The following is a 19827-nucleotide window of genomic DNA, read 5'->3' on the forward strand; positions in this document are numbered from 1 at the left end:
TTTTTATAGCTGATTAGTAAATTACGTTTTACTTAAAGTAAAATTGTTGGGTTTTCTGGTTTTTTTTGCTCAAAATCTGATCATTTTAAACAAAAAATTGCATATATTTCAACAGGGTCAAGCAGGAATTTTCTCTCTCAATGCGAGACTTCAACATGTTCCAATTTTCCCACCTTTGCACTGCTTGGTCTGGTTATGTTCTTTTTCAAGGACAGATTATTTCTTCTGCGTATTGATCTCTCATCATTTTATAAGTATAAAAGCAAAAGACTAGTTAAGTGAAGGCTACGTACCATCGCACACTCGAGTCTCTTCATTCAAATAGTACCCTGATGGACACTGACACTGGAAGCTACCAAACGTATTAATACATTTTCCTCCTTGGCAAAGTCCAGGCAGTTCTTGACATTCATCAATATCTGTTCAAACAAAACCACCAACATTTCATTCATGCTTTTCCATGAAAAACAACGCTCACTGAAGAGTTTCATCATTTTAGACATGTAAATATAGGAAAATGTAAACATTACCCTCTAATATAACTGTAATAGGGTTTGGTCGGAATCCTTCCCCTCCAGGGCAAAGAACCTTATATTCCGCTGAAAACAAAATAGAATTATTACCTTAAAATAGCAGAAACATTTTCAGCACAATTATTTTTGAAAATTAATCAGATTATTACAGGTAATTGAAATGTAAAGTAACAAACTAACCAGATATAAACATTAGGCTTTCCTCTGTAACATCAACTGCTATTCCATTTCATAAAGTTTTTTGTGTGACACAAGCTTGCTCAGAAGTGATAATAATATTCTGACTAAATAATCTTTTTGAAAGACTAGTAAAGTTTTTGGTTAAGACCTGTGGAAACCTGTCTCCTGCATGTACACAAAAAACAATTACACCGGTATTTGAGTTACGTGGCTAAATTAGAAAAAATCCAATCCAACACACTGTATTGCATTTAACCCAGAAAAGCTGACTTACTTGTGTTCACGAGTGGGCAATGTTCACAGGGAACTCCCCAAGCTTTGCCCAGGGAGCAGCAACAGGAGGCTTTGGAAACGCCCACTCCGATCTCATTGCTGCAGAAGGTGCCACCGTTATCTCCACGAGTTTTAATGTCCAGGTAACAGTTACCAGACCGTGTATCTAGAGAGTAAAACACAACACATATCTCAGGATAAGGGATACCTTCAGATGGCTCTCATTTCTTGTTGGACAGCCAAAGAAAATAACTTGTGTTGTCCAGGAGAGCCCCACTTTTCCCACTTAGATAGGACAGTGGTGCCCCATCCCTTGGCTTTGTTGGACATCTCACAAAGCAGGGAATTTATTCAGCATGACCTAGGGGAGTTCAGCCAGGCCTTCTCTGATTTTGATTCACATTTTCACCCACATTTGTACATCTTTGCGGTTCCAGAAACCCACTGCTTGCCTCTCTCCTTGAGGTTAACAAGCATGAAAGCATCTACTAAATGTTAGGAATTTCAAATATATTTGAATTTGAGTAGCATCCCTCCGCCCTCTTAAACAAACAAATACCAAAAAATACCAGAGGATTACTAAGCAGTTGGAGCCTAATACAACAGCACTTCCATCAGTCGTGAAGCTGCACCTAGCCAAGCTGCGCTCAATGCTCCAAGAGCATGAGTGGTTTTATGCCGCAGCTTCATTTGCCTGCCATATTGGGGCCAGCTGGATGTCGGTTTAAGCTTGCTGAAATTTCAAATTGTCTCATGCCTGCTGTAAATTGTGGACAGCTGTAACAACCCCAAGGGGTTGGTTCTGGCAGCCGGGCAGTGCTGGCATGCTACATCACTCTGGACATACTCCCGCTGCACTACTACAACTTCTAAGCCGGGGACAGCGGGGTGGGAGTTGGAGAGCCTGTTCCAGCCCTTTTCCATGATGTGGGCCTTTATTCCTAAGCAGTTAGCCTTGCAGCCCCTCTGTGCAACTTCACTTGTAAATCACATAAGGAGTGGTCCCTTACCAACACATCCAACTCGGGTGGGATTCAGCTCAAAATCCGGAGGGCACTCACAGGTATAACTACCAGCAGTATTGACACACGTGCCACTAATGCAGGTTGTAGGATCTGCACATTCATTAACATCTGCAAGAAAAAGCATCATGTGATAAGCAATTACTCCAGGACAGTGCAAACCATTGATATATCAGGTATCATAGGCTGACCACCCCAAATCCATTAGTTAGGAGACACTGATCTCCAGAAAGCTCTAAAAAATACATACACATTTCAGAAGAACAGTATCTGAGATGAATTCATCATTTCATGGAGGGGGAAAAATAAAGAGTTTTTCCTGGAAAACCAGTCTATGAACTGAAATTCACATAAAGTACTAAAAAAATACTTAGAGGAAAAATATACAAGGCCATAGCTTATCATCCAGTACCGTAAATGGAAACTACAAAGCACAACATATCTCTGCCTGGGAGATTTGGACAAACAGAAAGGTTCTCTCTGCTCTGTTTTCCCCCTTCTTCTCTTAAGGCAATGGGAGATCAGAGGCTCACAAAGAAGGGGAAGGAGAAGTGTAGAAAAGGCAAGCAGGAGAACCCTGTGTTACACAGTAGGGAAGTCTATATTTTCCTCTATCCAGTTTGATTTTTATAGCTTCTTAAAAGAACTTCCTAAGGAGCCGACCACAACACTAACAGAAAATTAAAAAGCATGTTGTTCAAAATTATCTTTACCTGTGCAGTTACCACCACTTCTGTCCAACTCATAACCCACTTCACACTCGCATCGGAAAAGTCCAGGGAGGTTATGACAAGTACCGTAGACACAGATGTTAGGGAGTGAACACTCGTCAATATCTGATAGAGGAACAGGAGGGGAAAAATATGAGGTTTCCTTATCTTTTTAAGGTATAGACAGAGAACTGCAGAAAGGTTCAGAAAACATGGATCTGGAAGCCAACTGCTCCTGCACGCCATATAAGATCAGAAAAAAATAACGTGCAAGATTTATGTCTCAAGCCTAAGGAACCTAATCCATAACTTTTTTTTTTTTGGTCAAAAGGCTCTTTCCAGTGTCACTGGAAGCCATGCCAGAAACAATCTGAGCTTATTAGTGGGCTAATCTGACAAGCACTAAATTAAACATGGCAGGAGATATGCTTTAAAAAATAAAGCTCATTCTAAATCAGCAGTCATCTGCAGAAGGAAAAGCTTGTTGCCCAAAGGTGAAACTGATGCTCATCTTCGGGTTTCTGCATTTGACAGATCTCCAGTTTGGCAAGCAGAGCTACTTTCGTGCCTTTTGTTCAAATCATTGCATCTGATTCAGTGTTTATTGAAAGCCATATGCACTGCACAAAGAACAATAAATAACAAACAAATTTGATGCAATAAAAAAGCGTGCGTTTACAAAGGACCTTAAAATACTGCATTAAGTGCACACATCTGAGACATCAAGGAGAGTCTGTTTTAGCAACAGGAGCTAGGCTCTAGATAAGCTATTTAAAGTTAGTTAAAAGGTTTGAAAGTAAACTGTTTCATGAAACATTACGAAACCTAATATTGTTTTAGTTTATACAAAAATTCACTCTCAAATTATTTCTTTTGGTAGATTACTAAAAAAAATACACAAAACACTTTTCAGGGGAAAAAAATCCCCTGAGAGTAGAGATGTACTTATGAACTCCATCAAATACCAGTTACTATGAGTTATTACTATGTCAGGTGATACAGCTGTTGCTTCTTGACTGACTTAACTGATTAGCATTATATCAACTGAGGATTTCAAATGTTACAATCTAATATATGACCTCAATCATGTTGGTAACATTTTTATTGTTTGATTGTTTTTTGTGAATCTTTGCATATGCAAAGCTCTTATTAAAGAGTTGTAAATAGTGTAAACAGTTTCAAAACTGAACAAATACTCATGGGATTTTTTATTTTTTTTTGCGGTCGTATAAACTTTCTGCAAGGCTTCAAACTCTGGTTCTACACCTCACAGAAGCCCTCAAAGCATGTTCACTGTATTAGCTACCAAATCAGTGTTTTTCCGCTTCATACACACCAGTGCAAAGTAACAAGTTTTTCTGTTTAACTGTTATGAATAAAATGAAGGAGTGGGTACAAACTGACAAAGATGAAATGGCAGCTGACAGCACCTCTTGGATCACCAGTCAGACCCACAAATAGTATGTTGTAAGATAGGCTCTGAAAAGCTGTTTTCTCTTTATATGATAGGTAGATAAACACCTAGAGGCCCATAATAAATTTATAAACTGAAAAAAAAGCATCTGCTATGGACAATTTTCAAGCAGTTCTGAATACAACCACAACTGCAACCAATTGTAAAATTATTCAAACATATAATATTATTAAGGCAGAATTTGTTGAGTGTTGTTTAAAGCTTACAGAGAATTACCTTCACATGCTTTCCCATCTGGACTTGGCAAAAATCCCATATCACATTCACAGCGATATCCTCCAGGGGCATTGAGGCACTGCCCATTTTCACAGAGATTCAAGTTTTCTGAGCATTCATCGAGGTCTATAAAAGGAAGAGAAATTGCAGGTTTGCAGTAAACACAGTTTTCTCACCAACATTTGTTTCAGCTGCAGCATGCAGTGTTCCAAGGATTTTAATTATTCCAGTAGCTGTGAACACTTGCAGAAGAAACCGCAATCTAGTTATGTGCGGAGGCTATTATGTGTAACAGTTTGGTATATTTCCTATGTGTTGAAAATAACAGCTTCTAATGTAAAGGAAAATCAGAGAGAGGTACAGACTCCTAAAGTAACTATAGTTAATAACAATTGGAGGCAGTACACAGGGTCAAATTTAGACTCAGAATGAGCACATGAATTTTATTATAGTTATTGTTTCTATTACAGCAAAGCCTAGAGGCAGCAACTGAAAAAAGAGGTTTACTGTGCAATGAGCAAACATATGGTAACAGGCAGTCTCCACGCCAAACATGGAAAACACAAAAAGTGGCACGTAGGTGAAAATAGCTTGATCAAAATTAAAGTGCAAGTTAACAGCTGATGAGAAAAACAGCCTTTCTACTGGACTACGCCGCCCTTCAGATAGATTGTGGCCCTTATTCTCTAGCTGAAATATTATACATCACAAAAACACTCTACTTGTTGCAACAGAGTCTGGCTGGCACTGTGAGCTTGTAAAAGTCCATGGCTGGCAAATCAAAGGTACTACCTACTAGGGTGAATGCTGCAGGCTTTGGCAGAGGGCTTACAGAACACTCGTGTGCCCTAGTTTGAGTCCCAGCCACCTCTTGAATACATGAACAATAAAGTATGCAAATTATAAAAATAAATAAATACAAAGTTTACTGAATGCAGAAACTCTGTAAGTTCTCCATTTGAAAGATGTAGTTTATAGACTCCTGGAAAACATCATATGGGAAATTAACAAAGAGCAGTGGGTTACGAAGGGCACTAAGGAAGCTGAATCAGATTCGAGAGTAAATTATACAGAGAAAATTAAACAGAATCCCAGGCTCCATTTATAATTTGGAATTAACAATTCAGCCTTAAACCTGCTAAGCCAGGTTCTCAAATGCTATAAAAACCTGCTGTAGTTGATAGAGTGCTGCCGATTTGCACCAGCTGAAAACCTGGCCCACCAGCTGTCTGTCGCACAGCTTTATTCTGAACAGGGTCACCCTCCATGTAGCATCACCAGCGACACTGATACCCTTAATGTAATAGCAGGGCTCCTGATCACTAAGCTTACATGAGCTAATCTGTTCTTCAAAGGAGAAGACTGAAGTGTGGGTGGGAAATATCTCTCTAGCAATGTTTTATAATCACATTTACAGTTTATAAAATGAGGTTTCAGAAGCAGCTACTTCCATCATTCCACATGTCAGCACTGCATCCTGACACTATCTCTCAGGATGATGCAGTAAAGAGGGCAGACAGCACATGCTCACTTGTGGAAAGAGCAAATGTTTTTAGGCAATTATGAAATAATTTTAGTGTATGTGCCTTATTATTTAAATACTAAGGGGGACAGCCAATGGACTGGTTTACTAACTAGCCAAATTATATGATCACGCATTGCTTTAATGTTTGCCACTCACTGCAACCAACAAGAAAAGCTCAATGAAAACTGCATTTTATCAAGTGAAAAAAGTGACTGCTTCAGACTAGGTATAATAAACAGTATTTCTTTCAAGTTATGGCAGCTTAGGTGAAGTAGAAGACAACGGAAGATGACATATTAGAGAATAATTTCAAATGTTTGAAAGTTATTTTTGTGTATGGAATTGTAAACTAACTTAGGTTGCAAGGGACCACTGGAGGTCATCCAGTGCTTTCCTAAGAAAGCTAACCTGTACAAGTGAAGCCATCCCCAGTATAACCTTCTTTACACAGGCAGCGGTAAGAGCCCATTGTATTCTTGCAGTCCGCATGTGGGCTGCACATGTGGGTTCCATTGGAGCACTCATCCAGATCTTTAAAATAATAATAAAGAAAAAAAAAAAAAGAAAAAAGAAACATTAGTTAAAAAAACACACCATGAATACAAACTTTAAATAGCATACGGCACACAGAAGCTCTACTTTAAATCATCTTCCAGGATAAAACCCACACATATGTGGGGTCATCTGACTGGAAAAGCAGGCACAGCTTATTCGCAGTCCAACAAAGAAGTCTGGCAAGGTAACTGTGAATGAGGAAGCTGCAGGGCACTCTCAAAACTAAGATCTGTATCTTGTTTTCATGGTGAGCACGAGGAGACCTCTCACTGCCTCCCATCAGTTGCCCTCAAGGGCACAGTGCCTCTCTCCATGGTCCATTCTGTTTTCACCACCTCGCAAACTACACATGAAACAATGCAGATTTCACAGTTAGCATGGTGGAGAATTTGTCCTCCAACAGATCAAGTCAAATCGACCCAACAAGCTTGATAACCATTCATCTTCTCAATTTGGAGGGGTGGTATTGTTTTTCTCAGAATGGCTGGGATGCAGTTTTGGTCTGACCTTACAAATAAATACAAATGCATATATGACCTTTACCTGTGCACTTGATGCCATTTCCAATCCAGCCAGGGCTGCAGCTACATTTGAAACTTCCTGCTGTGTTTGTACATATGGCGTGCCTATCGCAGTTATGGGCTCCAATTTCACACTCATTGATATCTGTAAAAACAGAGATGTTTCAAGAGCTCATGAATCAAATTTTCTCGTATCCAGATAACTGATACTGGAATTTCTCAAGAAAGACAATGTGAACATGAAAGCAAGCCTGCATTTCTTTATAACATGACATTTAAAAATGAAGCAGAAGAGAAAATCACGACAAAGGAAAGCAAAGAAGCTTGTGGCATATTTCAAACACGTGCTGCCCTACTATCTATTTTTCTGATAGACATATAAAGCAGTACTTCTGCAGTTCACTCCAAAGCCTTGGTGACTTTTAGATTCAAGGAGGAAAACAGTAACTCAGGTTTTCCGTCTTTTTCTAACTGGTGCACTCAGAAAGAATGTGAGGCCTTTGGGAAGAAGAGTACTTGCATCCATAAAGATTACCACTGCAGGTGTACAGCATCCTGGCATGTATGTTTGTCAAGCAGCTTTGCAATAGGTTGTGGGTCAAATCTGATGACTAAGAGCTGGTATGAAGTCCTGTGCTGCTCTGACAGCAGGGAGATACCACTACAATTTACTGGCTTGCATCTTGCCCATACCTTAACACGACAGAGGGAAAGACGACAGCTTTCCCATCTGCCTATCCTGAAGTCTGCGGAGTGGGACTTGGGTGGCTCTACATTGCATGGTTTGCTAAAAGGTCTCAAAGGCAACTCTGCTGCCTATTGATTCCTGGAACGCAGCACTCCCACAGCCCCCACAGTAACTGCAAGGATGCTGATGAACACCAGCTGGGTACCACCTGCAAACTCCTCATAGGACTATCCCTAAGCAGTTAACAAAACTAGGTTCTGCTTCGCCAGAGACTGCGTGGAAGGTGGAGGATGGGCTGTACCCACTGTACTTAATGTGACAGCTGATGCACAACAATCATCAGGCATGCAGTTTGTTAAGACCTCAGGAAACTTAACACAGTGGAAAAACGTCAGCATCCTTGGAGACACCAGACAGCAAGTCATACAATCTTCAAAATATGCATTCGTGCCAGCACATTCTATTTCAGTACTTGCTATTTTCACCTTATTTTCATTCTTGGGCATTCTCTGGCAATGTCAAAATGTATAGACAGAAAAAAAGCAAACCGAACTCCATCCTTGTCACAAAACAATATTAATGCCCCATGTAAGTACTTGGAGAATGTATAAACTCAAAGGCAAAGTTTTGCAAAATTACTACTGGTAACTAAAACAAAACTGGCAGGAATTTTCTTACACATCTGAGCTATGGATTTTACAATGCTTTCTGTAACCAAGCCCTCTCTAACTGTGCTTTACTTCCATGCAGGATGTAAATTATCTAGAATACACATCAAACCACTTAGTATTTATATCCATTTTTTCAGCCCTCCCAGGTGACTTTGCTGTTGCAGTAAGCCATCTCATTGTACAATAGCTGATGGGAAGGGAAAACAAGCTCATAAACTCTGCATGATTCCACACACAAAAACACAGCTCAACCCCTCTTGAGAAGATGATTAAGAAAAAGCATCACCATCAACCATGTAACAACCTTTGAGGTTCTCAGCCCCAAAACCACAGATCTCAGTTTCCCTACCATTGTACCTAAAAACAATTAGCTCTTTAAATAGGGCAAGAGAGTGGAGCCATTGGGGGGGGGGGGGGGAAATGTTCAGGTAATCATTTCCTTTGTAACCCCTTCTCACATTTTTCTACCCACCCTTCTTTAGACAAGAGACTCTGTGTCCTTTCTCTTGCCCTATACATATATCTTGCCTTTTTACAAAGGCTACACATGACTCTGAGAAGCAGGCAACATACATCTGTCATCCTACAATTAAAACCCAGAAATTACTCAAACCCACTGTTGGTTTGGGGCTTTTTTTGGTTGGTTGGTTTTGTGTGCTTGTTTGTTTTGTTTTTTTCTTAAGTCTGTATAGTGGAATTGCATCCAATCTTACTTTTCTGGGTTTCTTTCTAAATGAGGCATTGCTCTGAATCAAAACCCCAGACATGAGTATTCCCATAATCTGAACACTGAAGTCTAGATACAGATCTGAACCTGGCAGCTGGAATCTACTATTAATGAATGTTGACTGCACCAACAAGCCTGAAAGCATGCATACACGGACACTTTTTTAAACTTAAAAAAAAGGGTCAGGAGCAGATAATCTCAGAGCATGTCTGCTTTTAGCATGTGCAGAATCTCATATGAAGATAATATCACCCTAAACAGGAAACTAGTGTCTGTCAAAAATCTTAAGAGTGGTCAGAAAAATCCCCCCTCATTCTGGCTTGGACTGAAGGGAAAGACTAGAAGGAATTTTGAGAGGTCAGCTACAGTATACATTGACATAAAAAAGCTGAGGCAAACACTCTATATTTTAACCTTTACATTATTTTAAAACCGAAACTGTTAAACCACTGCAGACATTAAGATTGCACTGTATTTGATTATTTGATGCTCTGAAACACGCAAACAATAACAGGCTTCCTTATACCCTGCGGAGCACAACTAAACAACACCAAAAAAATCATCAGTGGAGAGATTTCTGCCAAGAATTTTTTTAAACCACCAGCAAACACAAACAGAAACTTGCATGCAACAGCTACACTGCAATGAAATCATGCTCAGGCTCAAATTTAAGACAATCTAAAGCAAACTGTCAACTCTACATAAAGGGACTGTGGACTCCACCTCGCAGTGACCCGCTAACACTGAGAGCACTGAGAGGGGCACCTGAGAGCCCCCGTTAACATCTCTCAGTGGAACCGCAGCACCATGACACCGGTGCCCTTGCACTGGACACTCGCTCCCCTGTCAGCTGTTTGACACACACTAAGAAGCTTGGAAACTTCTGCAGGATGAAAGTTGTGAGCACAAATCTGTATCCAAACATGGGTATTTATCATGGGATCAACTTTCTCAGAGATCATTCACTGAAATGCCATTCCACTCGCTTTGAACAAAATCCTGAAATCCTTTTCAGCTCTTTTCCAGGAAAAAAAATTCAATAGATTCCAATGCTGGGGTAAAGATCAAATGGGGAATGCAAAATATATTTTCTAATACCATCTACCTTTACAGGGACATTGCGGGGCTTACTTCATTGATGCATGGAAAGGTTTTCAGATACTTAAATGAAAGCTGATTAAGGCACACAAAATACCATCACTGGCTTCATCCCAGATTTTACTTATTTTCAAAGCTATCTGCATTTAACTCAGATGTTGTTTTGCTATAATCCCTATTCTCTCCTTTCATTGCACAGCTGAGTTATAAGCCTAAATTTATTGCATTGCAATTATTTCCAAGGCAAAAAATATCTCAGACCAAACACGGTCCTGTGTAAACGGGGCAGTGAAATCAATGGAATTTATGCCTGCTTATACTGGAGCTTAATATGGATTTATGTTGCCATAAGTATTGAATTATGGCTTCACAGAACGAAACAAAAAGGAGTTGAGCTCTGTAGGGGAAAAATTAACTCAACATAAATATCTTTAATAAGAGCAAGAGTCCAGATTGTGCTGTCTGCATGGCAGTACAAACAGTACTACACTCTTCAAATACTCCAACTATTTTCATGTGATTGTTTGAATAGAAAGGCATTACTCAGTCTGAGTAAAGGTATCGTGACCCAAAGAGCACACAGGAGGACACTACTCAAGTCAGGGCTTCACACAATGATGGCCTATTCCCATTGACTTCAGGGGGATTTTCAAACAGTAAAGGAGTGAGTCACTGATTTATATCAACCTTCTCCTTCTGCCTCCAGTATGAGGCCATGACAAGCCAAGGAAAATAAAGACATTCCAAGCCAAGACTGACACTGCATCCTCAGCCAGTCCCATTGTGCCCCAGTCCTGCTGCACACATGTTCTCAGCTTTGTAATTGCACAACTCCCATTATTACTAAGGGAGTTGTCTGCCTACAACAGATGAGAATACGCATGATAAATAATATGCAGATCTGACATCATAACAATCCCAAGCACTCTGGGGAAAAAAACCTGTCAGTCACCCTACTTTGTTGGCTCCTTCAGTTCTCTTCTCTTGACAATTTTTTTTTCTCTCAAGCCTTTGGTAATTAATAAAGTGTCTCTCCCATTAATCACAGAGGCACGAATTTTTAGGGCCGTGGATGTGCAACAGAAACACACTTCATATATACCTGTCATGTTGGCACTAAGCTTGCAAATGTGGCAACCAAAGGAAAGAAATGGCTAGCCACTATCTGCACAGCACATCTCTACGGAGTCTGGAAGTGGATCATTAAACTCAGCCAGAGAGGAGCATGGGCATAAGTCACTGTATTCTCACCTATACTCTGGAATCACCCAAGTCATTTCTCTGCATTTGAACAGGATGAGAGTGAACATTAACCCACAAAAATTCACACATTTATCACAGGGCACAAAATCCTCAAGGTACTCTGTGTACCATTTACATTTTCTGTTATATTTCATTGGGGCTTCAATAGCCCATAAGGATTCTTAGCAAAGTGTGAATTTAATTCAGTCTCCACCTATACATCAGTACTGTTTGTCAGGAATTATGTAAATCCCTTAAGCATTTTCTAACTTTTTAATTTTTTTTGGCAGTTTCTGCATATCTGTGCATTTTATCGCACTGACGTTTCACTGGTATTTCAAGCCTGGGCCTGATTCCCACAAGGCCAGTCGTCTGGTGGAAGTCACAAGGCATTTCCTCCTGCTGGGTTGCTGCCCATGTAATCAGGTAGGTAAAAGGGAAGGCTTTTCAGAGGGACAGGACTGTGAATTTCAACTTAGAAGTCACACAAGTAGAAAAATATATGGTAAAATTTGCCTATTCTGATCTCTACACCTGTAAAATGTTTTGGTTTTGTTTTGTTTTTTTTTTTCTTTTGGAATCACTCTTGGATTTTATTCAGCATACTGCACCGTAAGCACCTCTTGGAGTTTCACATGGGGCAGTTCAGTTCTTGCCTGCTATCCATCCTTACGTCATCAGCCTGGGGCGCAGCATGTTATTGCTGGACAGACGCCTACTCACAATATGCTCCTTCTGTAATACCCCCATTTGGCGGGCAGCATCTTAATATTATTATCTTCTGGTATTTGGCCTGACACAGCCAGGTCCCAGATTCATAAGGGGAAATGTATTTGTTTCACTGATAGCAGAACTCTCTTGTGCCATCAAGACTGAAACACAATGTATTATTAATGGCCAGAAGCCAGAGGCAGGGGAGAGAGGCAAGCGCATTGTACAAGTCACAAAAAAATTATGGACCTATTTCTGCCGGCAAATGACAAGGCTCATCTCTTCCTTTCACCGTATCAGGTGTCATTTTCTATAACTATGCTATTGTCAGCCATGCAAGTATGCCGTGCGTACTCATTCCTTTATCCACTATCATCATCATCACTGCATGACAGCAAGTAATGTTCAAGACTGAAGTCTCTAACCTCACATCCCACACCAAGGCTGCAGCTGAACATCTTCCACTAGCCTTTCTCCAAACAGCACCAGCACAGCCCTTGCAGAGTCAGAGCCGGGTCTCAGCCCTCCGACTCCCTGAGCCTGCTGCGGAGACAATCCAGCTGACTGTTAAAGCACATTTGTTTTTGATCTCACGACCATCTCTAGCAACTTCTGCCTGCAAGTTCACCTCGTTCAGTCTGACTTTGTGAAGAGTGCCCTAAGCCTGTGCAAGCACAGCTCCACCAGGAGCAAACAGCAGGTCTGCGCACACAGCTGTAACTGGCAAGGATAGATGGGAGAGCCAGAGAAGAGTTTGTTGTGAAAATATCAGAGCAAGTAAATCTAAGGCTCTACATGTGAAATATTGCAAATTTACAGGCAATATTCCAGAGTGGTGATGAATCATAAAATACAAATGCAAGGGCCAATACAGGATTTGATCTCTGCACAAATACATGCATACTTTATTGACAGAAAAAGCAGACAAGATATTTGTCATAAAAACGGGCAATCTGGAACTGGGCTAGGGGAAAATTCTGCAATCTTCTCTCTAGTGACTATGTACCATGGCCTGCCTAGAAAAATCTAAAATGAACCGCTCTAAGTCAGTCTTGCCACAGTTGCTTTGTGAACAGAAATTAAACCATTCATAGCACTTCGCCTAGGAAACCTGCATCTACAATGTATAGTTTTGCATATTTTTTAAAAATTATATTTTTGTTACTAAACTCTGTCCACATTCTTACTGAGAACCAAGGAGGGGGGGAACTAACATCTGTGTGGGATGGGAATGTAAGTCAGTGGGTGGATTCTGAATACTGTTAAATGATTGGGGAAAAAAACATGTTTATTTGTTAAAATGGAAACAATCAGTAATGACAAGGGAGCTGAAATATTTAGACAAAACTGTAATGGAACCCACAGGACGTTATTTAGTTGTTCTCATGAAACAGAGAACCTCCCATTCAAAGTGTTGCATGCATTTTTGTAATTTTTTTCCACAAGAGTTCCTAAAAATTGTGGATACCTTTGATCTGTCTGTAAGACAAGAATTGAATCCTGGTGTCAAGGTGCTGTTGGCAAGGTCCCTCCAAAAGAAGTCTTGAAGGATGCTCTCATAGTCTGCAGTACCCAAGCCTGGGAACATCAGTTCTGCTCTAATACTGTAAAAACGTGAGGTGGGGAATTCAAATATCTCCACCAGTAAAGCAGAATTTAAAAAAAAAAAAGTTCCTGCTCTGCTTCCTCCCTTTTCTTATTTAAATCCAAAAGATTTTTGTGATTTGAGTATGGTCCTATCATCTCAGCTATATCAGCATAATTAATACTTCATTTATTTGTCTCAGACCACCAGCCTCTCAAATTACTGAGCCTCTCTACAGCATCTGCTGTAATTAAGCTGTCCTGGTGGTCTTCCTGGTGAACGCCATCCTCCCTGGAACACCAGCATATAGCCAAAAGCAGCAGAGGATGGGCGGAAGGAAAGATAAAGATGTGCGAGGCAGTGGGAAGAGCCCACATGGCAGACAGTGTCCATTCAGAGGGCTGGGCTTGGCTGGGACCAGGATGGAGGGATTTCCCTGCCTCTCTGTTAACAAAAACGTATTGCTTGGGACATTTGCCATTACCCTGTGTCACATGATGCCAAAATGGTGGCTGTTTCCAGGCTCTTCCCCAGAAGCCATACCTCAGATTCCTCCCCTGTCTCCACGACCTTTCTCTGCCTTTTGCCTTCTACTAGTTGCCTCATCTTCCCTGACTGCTCCTGACCATCACTCATTCCGCTGGGAGTGATAGCTGCGCCATGTGTAACTGATCAGCATGAGGGTTTTCAGGTCTAGAGTACTGAAGATCTTTGTATAATTTAGCACAGAAACAAAGAACATTGAAATGTTGGTCTACAGGGTACAATTAGGGATTTCTTGGATTTAGATCAGTTTATATGTAAGTCAAAAGCAGCTGTTACTAACGCACAACTATTTGTCCATGGTCCAATATGCAAAGTATAACTGCAGCTCTCAGATTGTTCTATGAGAGCTGTAAAAAACCAGTTTCATATATTTGGGGTACTTACAGAAGTATATTATTAACTCTGTACAATAAGGGCAGACTAAGAATAAAAGTTTGTCTCAAAGACATTGCCAGAAATGTGTTTACCCTAAGTCTACATTAAAAAATTATATTAAACATATGTTTGCATTCATATTTGGGCAAAGCCTAAGATTCTCAACACCTTGGCTTGAGACACCAGCACTGGAATTATTAATACCATGCCCTTGGAGCCTGTATATTTGAATCTCATTTCTGTTTGCTGGCAATACCTGAAATAATGCAAATTCTAATTTTGCTGATATAATGTAGTTGAGTAGCTGTATTGTTGTCGCTTTGCAAAAACTGAAAATATATTTTAGCACATTTTCAAGCCATCTGTGTTTGCCAAAATAATACTTGGAACAGATATCTGTTATTTGCATACATAATATACAACTAACTAATCCAAATGCACTGAGGTCCTCAGGAGTCTGTCAAGTTACAGGCAATGGCATTTCTGTTCTCTTAGACCAACAACAATGCAGTAATAAGCCCAATTTTGTTCGCAGTGGATATTTTGTCAACAATTTCAGCAGAAGCAGCATCAGGCTGAATGCTGTGCCACTGAAGTTCAGCAGAACACAAGCTCAGCAAATTTGGAAGAGATACACAATATTTAGCACAAATAAGTGACAAGAAGCACAGTGAGAGGATGTATTGAACACTACAGAAAAGGGCATGCAGACTCGCGAGTTTAACTAAAAGTTAATAATTAAACTTTAAAACATACCCGTGCAACCAGTTGTGCCTTTCTTGCCTGAATATCCCATATCACAATGACAGATAAATGAGCCTTTTGTATTCTCACAGGTTCCACTCAGACAGATGTTTGGATGCAGATCACACTCGTTAACATCTAAAAAAACCATGAATTAATACTTATTAAATAAAATTCTCAGAAAGTAATGGGTAAAATCTCCTGTTTTGGTACAAAAAATGAGTCTACGTATGCAAAGAGAAAACTGCTTAAGTTAGTTCTTTCTTACCTAGCATACATTTCCAGACCTGGTTTAAGACTGGTATATTACCATATCTGTATTAACGTACCTTTAATTCCAACTTTCTTTAAAAACAGAGACTAAGATTCAGCATATTAGCCAAAGAATGACTTGACTATTTATCAATGCTTTCTACGTATATGTAGGTGTGCATGCATCTATGCATATATGTATACGTGTGCATGCATTATCTAGTTTTGTACAAACATTTCTCCTCAAATACACTCCAGATTTTTCATTTGAATGTGAATATTTGGGTTTGGAGATACACTGTTTCATGACTTTGTTTTACCAAGGTACAGCACTTGCACACAGTTTTGTCTTAGAGACAAGTTTAAATCAGTGCTGGTGACTTATCTTGCTAGAAATTTTCCACGGCGTCGTCCACAAGCACTTCCTTTCTGAAAGCTCTCTTTCATTGGAGCTGAGGTTTTTATAAAAACCTCACTGGAAGAAGACCCAAAACATGACACTATAGATCATCATGTTTGCATCCCAATCTACAGGGATATGCAGAGGTTACATCTGCATTTGATAAATACAGGCTTGTGCAATGGGGCTGGTCCTACGGTCAGGTGGCCAAAATTAGGGGATAAGAGCAATACTCTTTAAAATATCATTGTTTGCCTACTTGGAAGTAGTGCCTTAATAAATATTTTTTCCCTAGTTAAAGCAGATTGGAAAATAGGTACTGTCACTTACCTATGCAAGTCTTCATGTCTTCAGATGCCATAAATCCATCATAGCAAAGACACCTGTATTCTCCTGGGATGTTTGTACACTGGCCTCCATCACAGATGTTAGGATTGTCTTCACACTCATCAATATCTACAGGGAAAAAAAACAGATTAAAATACACTACCTTTAAGCAATGCAACCAACCATAATCATGGCAAACAAACATTTTAATGCGCTGATAAACATGATGAAGACTGAATCCTTACAAATAACTGAATGGTACATTGCAAAATTGTCCTGACAAGTAAGGTCCTCATCTCCAACCAGAGTCAGTGGCAAACATTCCCCTCTGACTCCAATGGGAACAGGAATCAACTTTGGAGGTAAAAAAGTCATAGACAGAAAAAAACCAAACACACAGAACCTTTGTCACACCACATGGCCACAAACAGCTGGATATTCTTGCATGCAATCCATCGTTGTTGAAGTCAATGGAAGCTCTGAAGTAAAATTCAGTGACAACAGTATTTAACTTTACAGATCTTTAAAAAGCCATTATACATGCAGAATACCTCTACAGGTCTCAAGAGTGGCAACAAACTGGAAACACAGAGTCGAACTCATGACGGAATAATTACAGTACATACATTTATTTCACTATAAGATTTTATGGGTTTTTTTAGCATTTCATCTGACTGGTCAGACCAGCCATATAGTTACATCCTCTAGCATGTAAGCTGTTTTCTCAAATCATGAAATTGGCCATCACTGATTGGGGCCAAGCTGTAGAAGCAGACACTTTATTATATTAATGCAGCCATGCTAAAGTCTGGAATCTTTCGGAGTCCCTGGGGTTATATTAGTGTTCCTTGTAAAAATCCCTAGAATCTCCCTGTGTCAGCACCAACATAGACCAGCAAGAGCAAAAATCAAACTCTGCCTAGTGATACCATGGGAAAAAAATCAGCACAAAAAGACAAGATTCAGGAACCCCCTCCAAGAGAAAGGGTGTAACTCATTATCAGACCAGTCTATTGTGAATTGCAGTAATTATGCAGCTGCAGAAAATGAACTCACTTTAACTTAAAATATTATGTTCATTATTCTTCTGTATTTCTACCAGCTAGTGCTTGTGTGGATACGCAACTTCTGTAAGGAAGAAGGCTGACCAGTCCCTGTTCATATTAACAAGCAAATAATGTTGGCATGGACATTAGCCTGGAAATGTTAATTTGGAATGGAATTTGAATTAACATGCAAAATTAAGCACTAGAAATGGGGATAACAATGACAGAAATAAAGAACTTTATTTACGAACCTGTCACTGTACTGATTTCACAGTTGGGGGAAAATCAGCTGACAAAGAACTCGTTGTTTCTCCTAATTGAGCTGATTATTTATGCATAACCTCACCAATTCAAATCTGACCTACTACTGAACTGAACAGCATTCTTACCAGCTCAATTATCAAGAAATATATTCCATAATGGCTTCTAGCTTTGTGTGATGTTAAAGATAAAAGACATGTTCACACAGAGAGCAAACTGAAAATGTAAAATAGGTGTTTCACATACTCAGGTCACAGTGCTACTGTATCTTGTAACATGCACAAACATCTTAACAGTAAAACGAGATATCCAGTGCAATAAGTAGAAAATGTCACAAAATACATTTTTTTTCTTATTTTTCAATTTGGGCAGAGGCAAAATTTCAGGATGCAGATTTTGAATATTCATCAGGTGTCTATATATGTAATTAACATCTCTTCAAGAGAAGGCAGCAGCATTTTTAGAAACTAAAAGGGTGGTGAAGGTGACAGCTCACATCTCTGGATATTTTCTTAGGTAGACTTTGACTTGACATCAAAGGCGGCTGGTGTTTCCGCTATTTAAACCTTCTTATGTGTTGGCTATTGCATTCAAATCTTTCTTAGAGAAGAGTATGAAAATGAATACCTAATAGCTATTACTGGCTGGCCTATGAATGAAATTCTATTTTTCAGAGTCAAGGCTCGATATAAATATGCAAAAATTCACAACCAAGATCAGATGGTTTTTTTTATTCCTCACCCAGGTAAGATCTGACTACAAAATTCTATGGACATGTGTATGGTGAAGTTAATGTGTGGACAAAACCACCGAGAATCCATCCCCTCCCCACGGCAAAGGCAATAGCTTCCTCCCTTTCTAATTTTGAGAAAGGAAAGATGGTAGTTTTCAATTCCAAAGGTTTTAGTTTAATACACAGGAAGGTGCTCTAAATGATCTGCTCTGTTTTTCAGTTTAGAGATGTCTTTGGGTGGCTAAGGGCAAGCAGGAGTAAAGCACAGAACTCTTTCTAGCCAGTAGGCTTGAGACCCCTTGGGTCATTTGGTCCCCAGTAAAGCCAAGAAGATGCAAACAGAAAAGTCGCTCAGAGAACCCTGCTCCCCCCTCCTCCCTTCCCTCTCATGACCCTATAAATCCTGTCACTTGGGTTTAGATTTTGGCTGAGGCACAATTTTGATCAACTGGTTTTATTTTTGCATTGAAAAAGTGCCTGAAACACCAATGCTTGGGCAAGATTTTGTATGAACTTGCCTTTTCTAGAAACTTGACCTAAACCAAATTATTTCTAATCTAAATATTTTAAGTTTTGAAATACTTAATTTCAGGGTCAGACAAGTTTGCACTTTTTCTAGTTTATTTTTTTCTCTGAACAAGGGTCCAATGCTTGCTGAAGATTGGCTACTTCACATCTTTCTGACAGCGTAAGCTACAATGGAGGGACAAACCACATTTAACTATGCTTTAAGGCTCTTTTATCCTTTGGAATGGTAGCGAGTGGCCTCAGGGTAATTGAGACCCTGGTCAGAGGTCTATAAATATTTACAAATTCTAAATTTGAGCTCTCTCTATTAATTCAGTATAGAAAACTCTCCATTTGTTCAACTATAAAGGCAATTCTATCCCAAGGGATTAACCCTGTTATATTTCTCGTGCTCTTCAAGGAGCTCTTGGATGGAATTGGCAAACTGCTGGCAAATATTCACATGCCTCAGTGGCCCTGTGGTCGTGCAGCAAGAAGTAAGAGAAGAGTAGGGTAGAATTCTCCTTCCAGGAACCTATGTGGAAATCACCAAGTACAATTCACATACCGGGATTATGACTCCCAGACTCCCAAAGGAGATCACCCAGCTGTTATAGAGCTCTGAAAATTTTCTCACAAACCTTGTTTAGAGTGCAAGAGAGCTGTTTCCTAAGATAGATTCATACTATTTAGACTTCAGTTTGTCTGAAAGTAATTCAGTTTTGAAGCAATGCAGCATTCTTGCATTTGACTAAACAAATAATTAAAAATATGAATTTTCTTGCTTGCTTAAATCAGATACCACACAACCATAGAACAGGGCAATCAGCTCCTTTTCTAGCATTTCTGTGTATTCTCTCCCCAATATAACCATATAATACATATGCAGAACATTTTGGTTTATG

General features: G+C 39.7%; 1 protein-coding gene across 1 annotated transcript in view; it reads right to left on the reverse strand.

The window, feature by feature from the left end:
• FBN1 (fibrillin 1) overlaps positions 1 to 19827 on the reverse strand; it is a 160386-nt gene that overhangs the window by 34936 nt on the left and 105623 nt on the right. Inside the window, exons 31-40 of the mRNA XM_082488735.1 lie at positions 16379 to 16504; positions 15409 to 15534; positions 7032 to 7154; positions 6342 to 6464; positions 4409 to 4534; positions 2722 to 2844; positions 1997 to 2119; positions 988 to 1152; positions 531 to 599; positions 294 to 419 (exon numbers count right to left, since the gene is read on the reverse strand). Coding sequence (XP_082344861.1) covers positions 294 to 419; positions 531 to 599; positions 988 to 1152; positions 1997 to 2119; positions 2722 to 2844; positions 4409 to 4534; positions 6342 to 6464; positions 7032 to 7154; positions 15409 to 15534; positions 16379 to 16504 — 1230 coding nt within the window. The remainder of the gene's footprint in view (positions 1 to 293; positions 420 to 530; positions 600 to 987; positions 1153 to 1996; positions 2120 to 2721; positions 2845 to 4408; positions 4535 to 6341; positions 6465 to 7031; positions 7155 to 15408; positions 15535 to 16378; positions 16505 to 19827) is intronic.

Source organism: Vanellus vanellus, assembly GCF_965231255.1.
Source record: "Vanellus vanellus genome assembly, chromosome: 11".
In the NCBI taxonomy this organism is placed as follows: domain Eukaryota; kingdom Metazoa; phylum Chordata; class Aves; order Charadriiformes; family Charadriidae; genus Vanellus; species Vanellus vanellus.